Source organism: Mixophyes fleayi, chromosome 2 (assembly GCF_038048845.1).
Source record: "Mixophyes fleayi isolate aMixFle1 chromosome 2, aMixFle1.hap1, whole genome shotgun sequence".
In the NCBI taxonomy this organism is placed as follows: domain Eukaryota; kingdom Metazoa; phylum Chordata; class Amphibia; order Anura; family Limnodynastidae; genus Mixophyes; species Mixophyes fleayi.
The window spans coordinates 49,934,806-49,948,969 of NC_134403.1; the positions used below are offsets into that span (position 1 = coordinate 49,934,806).

Below are 14,164 nucleotides of genomic sequence, written 5' to 3' on the forward strand. Positions count from 1 at the left end.
CCACAAATTGTGCAATCTTGATTATCATAGTGAGTATGTGTTTTCAAAACAATGCCACATAACTTCAAATAATTATCCTGTTCATTCTAGTATGAAAATGTCTTAAGATAATGTTTAAGCATTTTTTTATTTTTTTATTTACCTTGCTTTTCTGCTTTTGTTATGAGCTATTTGTGGCTACTTTAGCATTGGTTTGCAGATCTCTTGAGATGTTTATATGATAGTGAATCTGCTCAAGCAAAAATGCCATAGGTCACGACCTTTAAAATACCTCCAGAGACCTGCAAATCAGGTCCAAAGTGCAATCAGGATTTAAAAAAATGAAGCTTTTAGGTATTGGGTATGGTATGATGTTATAGCTAGAGTGATGTTATAGCTAGAGTGCTATTTCTTTTAACTCCTTAATAATTTTAAATAAAACCTGATACGTATATACCTACAAGTCGTTTCAGTGAACCACTTATGATTCTTATGCTGTAGAACAAACCAAAGTAATGTGTAAAACATTTCAATGTTCAAAATATAAGGTGAGATGGCTGTTGGAGGAAACATAAGAGTCACAATAATAATAGTAACATTAATAATAGCAGCAAATAAATCTGCCAAAAACGATTTGAGGAAACTTCCATTTGCTGAAGAACAGATGAAGATACAAATATGAAAATAAGAGCTGGGTCAACTCACAGCGACATAATTCATAAAATTTCTGTCTGCCTCACTTTGTCTGGGAACCGCATTTCCCCGCAGTAATAAGTAAACATCTAGCGCCTCATTCCTTTTGTGTAACCTTTGATAACTTGCTTCCAGACCCACTAGAAATGTAATTTTGTTCTGGAGTTTTTTTCTAATTTATCACTTAACAAATGTCACAAACTGACGAGAGATTTTTAACAATATTAGAGAAATGTCAGGAGAAAGGATCGAGCTGGAGGTGTGAGTACTTCTTCTCTCCTGCTGTAACTTCACTTCAATCTCGCTTTTCCACTGGGAACTTCTGACAAAGACCTTGCACAGGGGAAGCCACAAGACAGGCTCCGAGATGGCTTAGCCGATGAAAAGTTAATTATTTTAGCCTTCAGATATTGGTTTCGTTGTATGTGTTCCAGTCAGAGGACAGCTGAAAAAAAGAAAGAACACTATAAGTTTATAAAGACGAATCAGAACAATTAGACAGTCTGTACTTGTGTACATTGGAATAAGGCATTAGATGTATAAATATATCCAAGGTCAATGCAATGATTTGTCTAATGCACATTTCATATTAAAGAATGTGCATGTTTTCAACTATAGGAGAAATGTTTCACCATCGGCATAGTCAAGTATAAGACTAGTCAGACAATTGGATTCTTGACCAAGGGATGTGGAGATGGACAATTTCTTAACTGGATTATATTTAGATTGAAAACTTGCTTTCAAGAAATTTTATATCCAGATATCATTAAAATGTATTTGTGGGGGGGGATTTTTCCAGAGAAATGATCTGATTGCCAGTTATGTGGTCAGAAATAGGGATGATAAATTAATATGGGCAGCACGGTGGCTTAGTAGTTAGCACTTCTGCCTTACATCACTGGGGTCATGAGTTCAATTCCAGACCATGGCCTTATCTGTGAGGAGTTTGTATATTCCCCCCCTGTGTTTGCGTGGGTTTCCTCCGGGTGCTACGGTTTCCTCCCATACTCCAAGAACATACTGGTAGGTTAATTGGCTGCTAAAAAATTGACCCTAGTCTCTCTCTCTGTCGGTCTGTGTGTGTGTGTTTGGGAATTTAGACTGTAAGCCCCAATGGGGCAGGGACTGATGTGAGTGAGTTCTCTGTACAGCGCTGCGGAATTAGTGGTGCTATATAAATAAATGATGATGATGATGATATGTGCCTTGCTAGGTTTTGTTTTTCCTCAACACAGCTAGAATGTACCCTCTTTAACATGCTTAAACCTTCCCAATGTTGTGTGCGGGAAAGTCTTGTTGTACGAGAGAGGACATACCACACAGTGGGCACAGTCTAACCTGTGGATGAGAGGTGCCGATATTGGACAGACCAGTGGGGTCGACTTGGGAGATATTTAGAGACAAGGGAAGAGATGTTGGTGCGGTTGTATTAATGGCCTTGTATGTTAGTAGAAGTAATTTATATTGGATTCTGTAGGAGCAGCAGTAGAAGAATGTTTTGTGAGGAAAGTTACAGTAGGCTGTGCATTATTCCATACACATTGCACTGGGTAAACTTGCACTTATTTGACCTACTTTTATAGTTAGTATTATAAGTTTGACCGAAATGTGTTGCAGTCATAACATGAAGTTTAAGCAATACAAGTTTTCAGTTGTGCTGTTGGCTGACTGTTCTCAAATAAGCCTTAGGCTACTGGAGAGGAACATACGGAAAACTCTTCAGTAACTAAACTGGGAAATTAACACATGTTCATAAAATGTGTTATATTCTATTCATGAGCATATTTATCAACGGGTGAAAAACTCTAATGTCGGTGATACAGGTGTTTTCACCAGTGATTGGATCAAAGGACTCATTATCACATGTATGAAAAGACTTATTGCCAGTGATAATTCTCCGGTGGTATGCTTCCCCATGCATCTTGGAAATGATAATTGACCAAAAAATTCAAATATAGTATCAAACTTTGTGGTCTCTATTATGTGAAACTATCCAAAAATGTTTTACTTCATTAATAAAAATTCCCCTTATAATAATCTGGCTAGTGGAGTGTCCCACAGAGAAATGTGCGGATAAAGACCCTTTTATTTTATTTTTTTGTGAATTTTGGATTTATATTTTTTTTACACAATTTTTGAGAATAATGTGCCCATTTCAACAAGTATATAACATTCAGGAGTCACAGGTATAACGATTTTCAATATAGTATTTTTACTTTGTGCGAATGGGTTAAGAATTTTCCCTCTAATGATACAGCTGCAGTTGTTACAATTGAGATATGGGTAAGTACCTGTTTGTTTAGGCTGTTTCTTTTATACATTCCAAAAAATGACCCGTACTAGTTTAACCTTAAGATTTCCGTTTCAAGGCTATAAAAGACATCTCTTGAAAGGATTACAAATGATCATTGTACACCTGCAAGATGTTCTATTACATAAATGCAAAGTTGTTAAGCTTGTCAGACATTATTGTAAGGGGCTCTATATACAGTATGTATAGGCTTACAGCATACTGGAGTAGGATTGACAACATCAATTGAGACTATGTTAAGACCCTAACAGGATGGTGGCTAAGTGGTTAGCACTTCTGCCTCACAGTGCTGGTTTGATAGTTCAATTCCCAACCATGAAATTATCTGTGTGGAGTTTTTATGTTATCCCTGTGTTTGCGTGGGTTTCCTCCGGGTACTCCGGTTTCCTCCCACACTCCAAAAACATACTAATATGTTAATTGGCTGCTATAAAAAAAAAAATTGACCCTTGTCTCTCTCTCTCTCTCTCTCTCTGTGTATGTTAGGGAATTTAGACTGTAAGCTCCAATGGGGCAGGGACTGATGTGAATGAGTTCTCTGTACAGCACTGCGGAATTAGTGGCGCTATATAAATAAATGATGATGACGATGTTGATGGCACTCTTTAATTATTTTAGAATACATATCACAAACTCTCTATGAACATTTTTCCTGGCTGTCTACGGTTCTCACCACTCTTTGAAATTTGCCTTTGGGTAACGATTTGTGAATATTCAGTGGGTCAGCTGAAGTCAAGTGTAACAGTGAACTAATATCAATACTTTTAATGAAGGGATAAGTCTTAAGGCTACTTTCGTGCTGGTAGACAGTAGTATCTATAGGAAAATCACTATGAGACATAGTAAATTTGATGTGGATAATAGCATCATTGATCATTTTATAATAACAATTTAACAAGTCCAAGTCGACCATTCATACAATGAATAAATCATCTATATTGCATCACATTAGGGCATTGCTCCTGTACAGATGCTTGAAGGATACATAAGATCTGTCATTTATTTTAAACTAAATCAGGGAGGTTGAGAACATGCTGCTGAATAGCAGGCATTCTTCTGCAGCATCTTACGAGTTGTTTAATTATGGAAGAGAAAAGTGGGACACTTCATGTTTTTCTCAGTCCATTTAAGGCCACCGTTTATTTTGTCTTGAAAGACAAATCAAGTAAATCAGACAGAAGATCCTATTCCCATGGTAATCTAGCTGGATGAATTCTGGGAAAAGAGCATTCCATGTTAGAAATTTCTAATGGCAAAAACCCACCTCCCAATAAAAATGTGGACTAAATTGGTTACACTCCAAACCACCCAATCATGTCCATGATCCACCAAACCACACCCCCAATTCATTGTGACCGCACCCTCAGTCTGACCATGGCTCCACCCCTCGTGGTCCATTGCTCTGGTAGAGATTCTGCAATACCCTGCAAACGTGACTTTGGGGAAGGAGTTATGAAAACTGAGATTGTCCCTGGAAGACCACTAGGTCATTTAGCCTGAAACAAGGGTAATGCATTTCCTGACCTACTTTCATTAATAGGCATCATTACAATTGTGTCTTTGCTTAAATTGACCTGTTATAGTAAATGATCATTTCTCATCAACATCTGATTGAGACATTATGGTACACTTGCAAATAAAGGTAATTTAAAGATAATATTGGAAATCAATGCAAGCTTTCAAGGCTCTAAGACCCCTTCACAGACAAAGGAGTCTTAGATAACTGCATTCATTAAAGTGAGCAATATGTTAATACATTAATCTTTGTGTTCCTAGAATGCTCTTCTTACAAGGAAAACACTGCAGAACTTTGTTAATCGCTAACTATATCGAAAATCACTGCAATATCATCTTTTAATTGATTAGTTTTCTTTTGAGTTTGTATAAATTATCATATTTTACTGATTCAGTAGTACCTAATAAGTTATTTATACTGTATAATATATTGGAAATTATATTATTCCTGAAAAGTATTTTACCATTTTGTCTCCTCCCCCCATATGTGCTATCCACTAATACCTAATGCATTTGGTACAATCAATGGGAAATATAGATTAGGCATACATTCTAGTAGTTAAAATAAAAATATTGCAGCTCCCATTGTATCCTTGTGGATAGATATGAAAAGGTAATTCTGAACATTTGTTTCTCTTCCAACATACAGTTAATAAGACATGTGATATTTAAGAACAAATAATAAAGTATAATATGAGAATGATAGATCTACATTAATATATTTTAACATTATAATATGTTTGCCTAAACCATATTGGAAAATCTTGACATTTCTAAGTGATGTTACATTCTAGTCCACCAAGGTAGATGAATTTGTAGTTTTTACTTAGATTAGAAGCTATTTTTACTTTTAGAGCATTCTAGTGTCTACACTCCATCCCCAGCAGGAACTTCTTTATAATTTAAAGTTAATTTGGGATTGAATTCTGAGTATTTCTTTTTTAATTCAGAGTAAACCCCACAGCTTAGTTCAGCTGTGTGAGCAAAGATTACATTTTCGTTGAACAAACTCTTTGCAGGCTGTAGCAAATTTCTTTTCTATACTATCTATAGTACTGTCAGCTTGGAATGATCTTATCTATATGAAAGAAGGTAAATTTGTTCCTCCTGGATGGTTTTAAAAATTGCAAATCGAGCTTCAGCCCTTGGAACCTTTCAAGCCAAGATTCCTGGTTGCTGAAATTCTCACTTTTAACTGTATTCTAGTTTTTACTTCTGCAAGATGTGTTATCAGAATATAGTAAATAATTCCTTTTGCAAAATGTATACTTATTTTATTGTAACATTTTATATAATCTCTTGTAGTTATTCTTCACAAAGTCAAGAAAAAGTGTTGACCTCACCATGCAGTAGTAAGTTATTATAGGGGAGTTTAGGATGGGAGCCTGCGGCCCAGGCTTGCTGGAAATTTTCTTTCAATATCAGCAATGCCTTCGCTAAAGATAACATAAGCTTGGTTTCCAAAATAACTTGGTTAGATATTATTTTTCTTTATAGCGGTATGCTTGGAGTATGAGGCTCGCTCTCTATCTTAAATCACTTGGTCTACAGGCTTGCTGTGTGTTCTAATGAAACATTAATGTTAAAAATGGTCCAGTACAGAAATAAAAAATGAGGATCTACGGTAGTTTTAATAAGACACTGTCACCAGAAAGCTTGGTGTAATTTGGTGTATAAAGCCAGGGTCAAACGCAGGATTTGTAGAGCGGGATTTTCACACCACGCCACCAGTGGGCGTGACCAGCATGCACGGGGGCGTGGCTATAATATTAGACAGTGCTTGGCTGCTCTCCAACTCTTCCTATCCCTATAATATACATGGGCAATGCTGCGTGCACTACTGTTAGGTGCACACAGCTCTCCCTTTTCAAGCAGAGACATGTGAAGCGGGGGCAGGGTCCAGCCACCTCAATTATACAGTGCCCCAGGCTTGGAGGGGGGTTTCCAGGCACTAGGACCCCCCTTCCTCGGTTGGCCTATAAAAGCAGTGTAAGTTAATGTCTGTGTTACAGTTCTATGCTGAATCTTAAACCAAAGTCAAAAGTAAAGCAAGCTCCACTGAATGTAGTTGTTTACACCTTGCATCATTTTCGGAATCAATTTTGATGAAATGGCAGTTTTGCACTATAGGGGTGTAATACAGTATATCTCTTTTATGCGTTTACCTGATAAAAATAAACATACGGTAAAGTATTTTAATTTTCTCAAAAGACATCCACCTCACTGTACTATAAAAAGGTGCAAACAATAGCCACAAATCTAATTTAGGATGGAAAAATATGCCAGTAAATAAAAACCTTGCAGGACTCAGCTGAGCCCCTTGTGTCAGTCCTAAGTTTAGAACCAGTAACGTAAAAGTAAAGTGACCACAAAATAAAGGAAGGAGGCTTTAATAGTATTGCATGTCCAAATATAGCGCTACTCGCTCTTTATTTGTAATTTATTAGCACTATTGAGCAGACATGAAATGTCAGTCTACTTATGTTCATGCTTATGCAACATTCAAATGTATATTGTAATATTGTTGTTTATTTTTTATAGCGCCACCATATTATTCAGTGCTGTACACAGAATATTGATCATACACCTGAGTACTTGTCCTTTGGAGCTGGCAATCTAAATTCCCAAACACACACACACGAACATGCACACACACACACAAGGCCAGATTGCCAAATGTTCCCCATTCAATTCGATGGTGTGGAGACAAATTTCACTAATGCTATATATAATATTTCCTAATTGTATTTACTGTTCTGTAAAGATGAGCCGTTGCTGTATCTCATCGACATTCCTCATCACTCTTTTGATAAGCATATCATTAACCTTGTAATACTTCTGTACATCTTGTACCAGTGATGGAAGTGAGCTGGTATATGGTAGGATGTTATACCGCCACTTTTCCTACTGCTTTGAACTGCTCTGATTGTAAAACCATCAAATTCCATTAATTTACACTTTCCATACCGCCACTTGTAAATTTCCACTACAACCCCTGAACAATATGTGGTGTGCACTTTCAAGTCTTCTCCTTCTGCTTTTCTTCTTGAATGACTCACCACAATGCACCAAAGCAAACAAGAATACAAAGGGTGACTACCTAAATATCCAGAAATGTTTCATACCCAAAAATAATTTTCACATGCAAGTTTAAGCATTAAATAAATCCATAAGAGGGAAAATATGATAGTAAAGATGCACTAGGGTATTTAAGTTGAAATGCTTAATGCAATTAAAGAGCGTAGAATCCCCCAGCACATTGCTGTGAACAGGGGCGGATCTAGACTTTATGTTTAGGGGGGGCGATTTTGCATAATCACGCCCCTCCTTTGCTCTGATTGGCTGGCCTGCTTTAACCCCGCCATCCGCCCGCGATTGGCTCCGCCCCTTCCCATTGTGGTCGCTGGCTGGGACCACTCTGATTGGCTGGCCCACATTTAGCCCCGCCCCCGCTCTCGTTTAGCCCCGCCCCTCTTGTTTTAATCGGCGGCTGGGACCTAGTTTTTTGCTGCTAGGGGGGGCGAATGCCCCGATCGCCCCCCCCGGATCCGCCACTGGCTGTGAACCAGTAAAAGATCTGCTCTTCTTCTTGTAGAAACCTGAGTTATACACATTTGCAAATGTATGATAAGCCACCCGCCCAGTCAAGGTGCTTCTGTTAATAGGGCGGTCCTAACTCTAAACAATGAGAGTCCCTATATTGGGTTATACATTTATGTGTTTTTAAATTGAGAGCTAATCTCCAATTAAAGCTGCACTACTACCAGGATAATGTGATAGTTTAAGAGTTTCCTTCCCTTAGCCAGAGCTGTGTGGGATACTCTCTGCAGCAGTTTTTCCCACCAATCCTCCTACAGCCCCAGCCGAACAACCCAGCCCAAGAGATAGTAGCTTGTGATTGGTTCCCCACACCTCTCCTCCACCACCATTTAATGGAAGTTAAGAAAACTAATTTGTCAGCTCTACCTTACAGAGCCAGCAGCTACATGCAGCCATGTCTTCCCAGGGAGACGGGGCGGAGGGAGACTGCAGGGTTTCTGCACTTTACTGGTTGGTCGTGCAACTTTCAGTGGGAGCAAAACATAACAGAGTGTCTGTAAGAATTTGCTGGACCAGAAATCTACTTAGAACATATGTTTAAGAGGAGATGGAAATTAATCCACTATGTGTGCGTAGATCTAAGCAGATCTCAACATAAGTTTTCCATTTATATCTGTGTGAGTACAGGCTGCCTAAACGTTACTTGCCGTATGTAGATGCACACAGCAGACTGCAGTATATGGATCTGTGGAATATAAAGTCACATCAGAACACATTAAAAAAATATATATGTATATTATAAAATAAATTAACAACTCTTCACAGTATAATCATTAATAAAAAGATGGAATTTATTATTTTACATTAAATACATGAATCAAGATGCTTTTAAACATGGCTGAAACCAAGTGTATCTACAAGAAATCCAGGAGTTTAACCGGCTGCATCTGTGTTGGAGTGTCCTTACTGTACATGACACACTGCGCAAACAGACTTACGTCATGCATACATGACTCAGCCCCTGTATGTTCAGTTCCCATTAACAAGACAAAAGAAAAGGAAAAAGTCTACTGCCTCTTCCTAAAACATGGCACCTCCAGAGTAAACAGGAAATTTGATACTTGTTGAGATTAATACTAAGGTGGGTTGTATGTACTAATTGCTGAAATATCAGTATGGTTTTGCCTTTTTTCACTTCTTCCCCTCACGTTATAATGCGGGCAGCTAATCTATGCATGTTTGTCAGTATTCCCAATTGGAAACTCCAGAATTTCCCATACCACATTCCTTCCAAAGTTTACCCAATTTGTGTTAGTCTCTTATCCAGCAGATATGTCCCTTTCGGTAGCTGAAAACTGGGATTGTTGAGGGAAAATTGGGACGGTTGGAAAGTATAACAATCAAGTCACAGGTTGGTAGGTAACTTGTAGTTCAGCAAACAGCTAACAAGCAAAAGGTTTCTTAACTCTGGTTTAAAGCGAAGTTAAGTTGACTGCACTTAAACTGGCTGTAAATCGTTACACTGTACGGTTTAAGTGTCCGCATGTTAAACTTCCAACTTAAAAGAATGGATCTGAAAGAATATATTAGTGGCAGTCACTGCAAGGGGCATAATTATGGAGGAATATGATCACATTTTGTTGCATTTAAAAAGGCTTTTGATTTTTATAATAGCTACTGAATTATTGAGAAGACGATCTTAATTATATAGTGGGTTTGTAAAGTGGCAGAGCAATGTGAGGTGATGAATGAAGTGTGGGTCCACCGAGTGATATTAGGAAGTTGATACTTGTCGTAAGAAGAATACATCAATTATTTCACTTTCCATAGTCCCATGTAATTTGGAAGTGATCTAAGAAGGACCGCAATGGTGTACATGCACCCAAAGCACTGAGGGTCCTATTTACTAACACAATAACCGTGGTAAAAATCTGTTATTTATGAATACAATCTCGCTCAGCTCGGCAGCCTGGCCAATATTGGCCTGCTGCGGTAATGGTTAATTTACCAATTTGCCGAGCCAGTCTCAGGGGATCTGCATATGCATCTAAATTAGTGACTCCAAATTTAACTTCAGAAAATTGAAGCATTAATTATAGGATGTTGACAACTGACATCACCATAGTAACAAATAGTTGTCTACATTTTAAAGGTGCGTTTTCTGAGCACCTTTTTTAATTCAGTCTTCATCTAGGATGTCCTCAGTTTCGAGGTGTGCGGAGGTAGAAGAATTAACAGCCAATCAGCTTATCAGAATGGGTGCGCTGATCTCGTAAGAGACAGTGGACCTGTCCAATCGTGTGAGTATGTCAATGAGGACAGCACGGCATGTAACACGGGAAGTGTCACGATGTGAGGAGACAAGTGGCAATCCACAGATTGAGTGTTAGAAAGTGTAAGGAGCAATGTTCCCCAACAGCACAGAAAGATTGTGGTGTCAAACTCACCTCTATATGAAACTAAGGTCATACATCCAACTTATCACTTATTACTATAGATGTTCACTGACCCCCATGTTTTGTTTTTGGATCTGGATTAACTTCGTGTTTTGGTATTGGTTTTGGCAAAACTGCCCTTGCGTGTTTTGGTTTTGGATCCAAATTTATTTCTAAAATCCTTATTTTTTTTTTGCTAAAATCACATAATTTGGCTCTTTTTTATCCCTACATTATTATTAACCTCAATAACATTAATTTAAAATCATTTACAGTCAATTTTTTGTCAAGTGACAAGAGCATGGCTACCACTGTTTCTGTGTGCGCAATGGTGCTGGATCTCCTGGGGAGGACGGTACTTATGGAATCCAAAACCTGTGAGATCCGACAACACAACAATGACGTATTGCCTCGATTCAGATCCGAGGATGCACGAAAGTAACAAGCTGGCTCACGAGCCTACTCGGATCCCCCAAGTTCGGTTGGGCTCTCTACTTATTACATGCGCGCCACAAGAGAGCGAGAGGGAAGAGGGCTTGTGTAGATTGAAATATGAGACATAATCATCTGCAAAATATTTCTCATACAATAACAAACAAAACAATGCCTTATCTAATGAAAACAAATCTAGAATATGAGAGCTTTTACTTGTTCAAAAAATATTTTCCCCCTAAATATACCTCGCGGATTTTTAAGTATACCCTGTCCTAACTGTTCTTTACTAATAGAAGTCCCTGCACTTTAAAAGACAATACTCTGCACCTCTTGTGGCTGAGATGTCAGCTGGACAGCAGAGAATGAAGATAACAGAGACATCCTATAACTGTCAGTCTTCTAAAGAACAAAGTGTCTAGTGAGTTAAACCTGGGGTTAGATATCAAGAAACCTTTTTAGCCATTAACTGCATTACTGAAGGTCGAATACTGAGTCAATTCAGTCTCTAACTGATTTACAGATTTGTTTAACATGGTCTACTATACCAATCTAGTGATGATAAAATATATTACATTAATTAGAAGTTGCGGAGCCTTAAACAGAGCATAACAAGCCCAAGACAATTCTATCACAATAAATGAATCAGTACTTAAATGAACAACTTTCAGTGTGTCTGGGAATAGCAATGAGGCTGGTTTTTCTCACTCTCTTTTCTGTCTTCTTTATTAGGTGACACAGTCATTTAGACAATCAAATTCTTAGTTGATTACACAACATCCAGGATCATATGGACAGGCAGGAGCTGGCTGGGCTGGGGGGCAAGGGAGGCATCTCCCCACCATCCTCCCGGGCCAGTCCCATAGTGGGCTACCTTGGACTGGGTTACTGGGCCACCTGCATTTTTTTCCCTTTAACATAGGCTGCTGAGTCGAGTCTTGCCCCCTGAGCTAAAATTTGCCACCCCTCCCCTGTGAACAGGCAAGGGTTAATTCTCAGTTTCACAGAAGCCCCTGTTTTAGTAATAGGGGGATGGGCTCTGTCGCTTGACGCTTCCCTAACACCAAACACACACACTCTCATTCAGATTGCTATTACCGACACTCACCGCCTGGGCAATCTAAGAGCAGTTGTTTGTTACGGTGGCTGCGTGAGGCCAAGCCATAATTAAAGGCAAAGGTGTTCTACAAGGCTGTATGTATGCAGATGTTTCTGATTGAAACATCAGTATTGGTCACACCCTGTCTATCTGGGGCGTCGATACCTTTAATGAGCAGACCGTCTTTTTTTATATGTGGGTTTGTGATTGCATAAGTATATTTTATTTTATTTTATTTTATGTTGACTATCCAAAAAAGTCTGTGCGTGAGCAGTCTGTGACATCCTTTGTGTGACTGGTGTAAGTATTATATGTGTGTATTTGTAGATCTAATGGAGCTTAAATGTGGTTTTCTGCATATAGAGAAATACATATTTACATAATTGTTCCCAGAGTTACTATTACACTGTTAGTGCAACCTCCGAAATATAATCAGCTTCCTCTCATTACTTAAGGATACCAAATATGTGTACTCTTAAGTAATAAGACCTAAAAATCAAAGTAGATATTTTATTTCCCTCCCTAATGTATCCTCCAAGCCAACACTATTTTCAGGAACTATGACTGTGCTGATGAGATCTCTCCGAGCAATCATGGTTATTGGTGAGGTCTACTTTGGATTCTAACTACTGTGCTTGTCTCTGACAGTCAGGATGGCAGGAGAGTGGGGAGACCTCTGAGATCCCTCCCAGGCGAGTCTGCTCTCAGGCAAAGAGCTTCTTCTATTATTCTGGTAGTAAGGAGAAATATTTTCTTGACATTTTTGCTGTGATAATGGCCATATACAAAAGCTCCTCTCAGGCTTCCCTCCATCCCCCCTTTTCCCAGTTTAGTACCATGATTTTCTTACTACCATATGAATTAATTTTCAATGTACTACATCAGAGAGACCGACACCATTTACTATCCTGTCCCTATATCATATATTTTATTGTTTCACAACAATCTCACTTTTTTTTGTGTTTCAGGATTAAAGAAAGAGATTCAAAAAGAACAGGAAGTAATAAAACCAGCAGTTTCATCACCCAAAAAACAAGTGCCCAGACTGCATTCACCAGGTAGAGTATCAATATGACATCTCGGTGTAGAATTGCAGAGATTTATACAGTATGTATGTTTTGTGTATTCAAAGACCTTGTACACATAGGTGCTAATTTAACATTTCTGAAGCCTATTAAATGCACCTAGATGCGTATATTCCAAAAAATACTGTAAGCAAATGTAACTGTATACACACACACACACACACACACACACACACACACAGTTTGACAAGTGCTTGCTTCACTTTGCGACAATTTCAACACTGCCTGTGGCATTGAGAAGTGTTAATGCTACAATACAACGTAGTTCTATGAAAACTCCCATAAACCGAATAATGTTGATGCTAAGACACGGAAACCTATGCAAATTTGGCAAATAAGATCACAGTTTAATTAAAACAGAATGGTGGCGGAGAAAGCAAATTGCAAGTTCAGCTAAACAAACAAATACTAAAACCAAACGAGTGTAGGCCAAATACCCTGAAGCCACTAAACCAAGGATATCATCCCTTACAGATTGGCCGGCGCTTCATCTGGCGTCAGAGTGGCTACACCCCCTCTAGACTCACAATGACGTGCGCGCACAAAACAGGTCAAGGGGTCTCCCACACAAAAGGACCAGGAGCCACATTTACTTCAATGGGGGCAGTGACCTGCGGCCAATCAGCAGAAGCCCCGTGTGTATTAGCCGTTGACCGCAATACTTTCCTGCCAACTGTGCCTTGTCTGTAAGGAGGGAGAGAAAAACGTTAGCAACAAGCATGTACATAACAAACCATCTCAGCAATATAGCAAGGGAGGGAGCGAGGGATTTTGTCCAGCAAGAGAGGCAGATTAACAACATGAGAGCAACTTTATAGGAAATCCAAGGATTTCCCCTATGGATTCTATTGGCTGATGCCAAGGAGCTTACTGAAACTTTAACCCTTAATAGGTAAGTGCCATATACACACATACAAACCTATTAAGCCTGATTCATCAAGGCACATATCTGCCGATTTTGAGCGTATTGTCTGCAAAAATCACTCCGTGCATGTCCAGAACCAGGAGATACGGCGGTGAGCGCAGCCCTGTCTGCTGCATGTTCCTACACAAAGGACACTTACCACAGCCAACG

The 14,164-nt window shown here is 38.8% G+C and overlaps 1 protein-coding gene across 1 annotated transcript in view; it reads left to right on the forward strand.

Moving 5' to 3' along the window:
• Positions 1-14,164, forward strand: part of MTUS2 (microtubule associated scaffold protein 2) — a 477,685-nt gene that overhangs the window by 366,163 nt on the left and 97,358 nt on the right. The window contains exon 6 of the mRNA XM_075198945.1: positions 12,973-13,062. Coding sequence (XP_075055046.1) covers positions 12,973-13,062 — 90 coding nt within the window. The remainder of the gene's footprint in view (positions 1-12,972; positions 13,063-14,164) is intronic.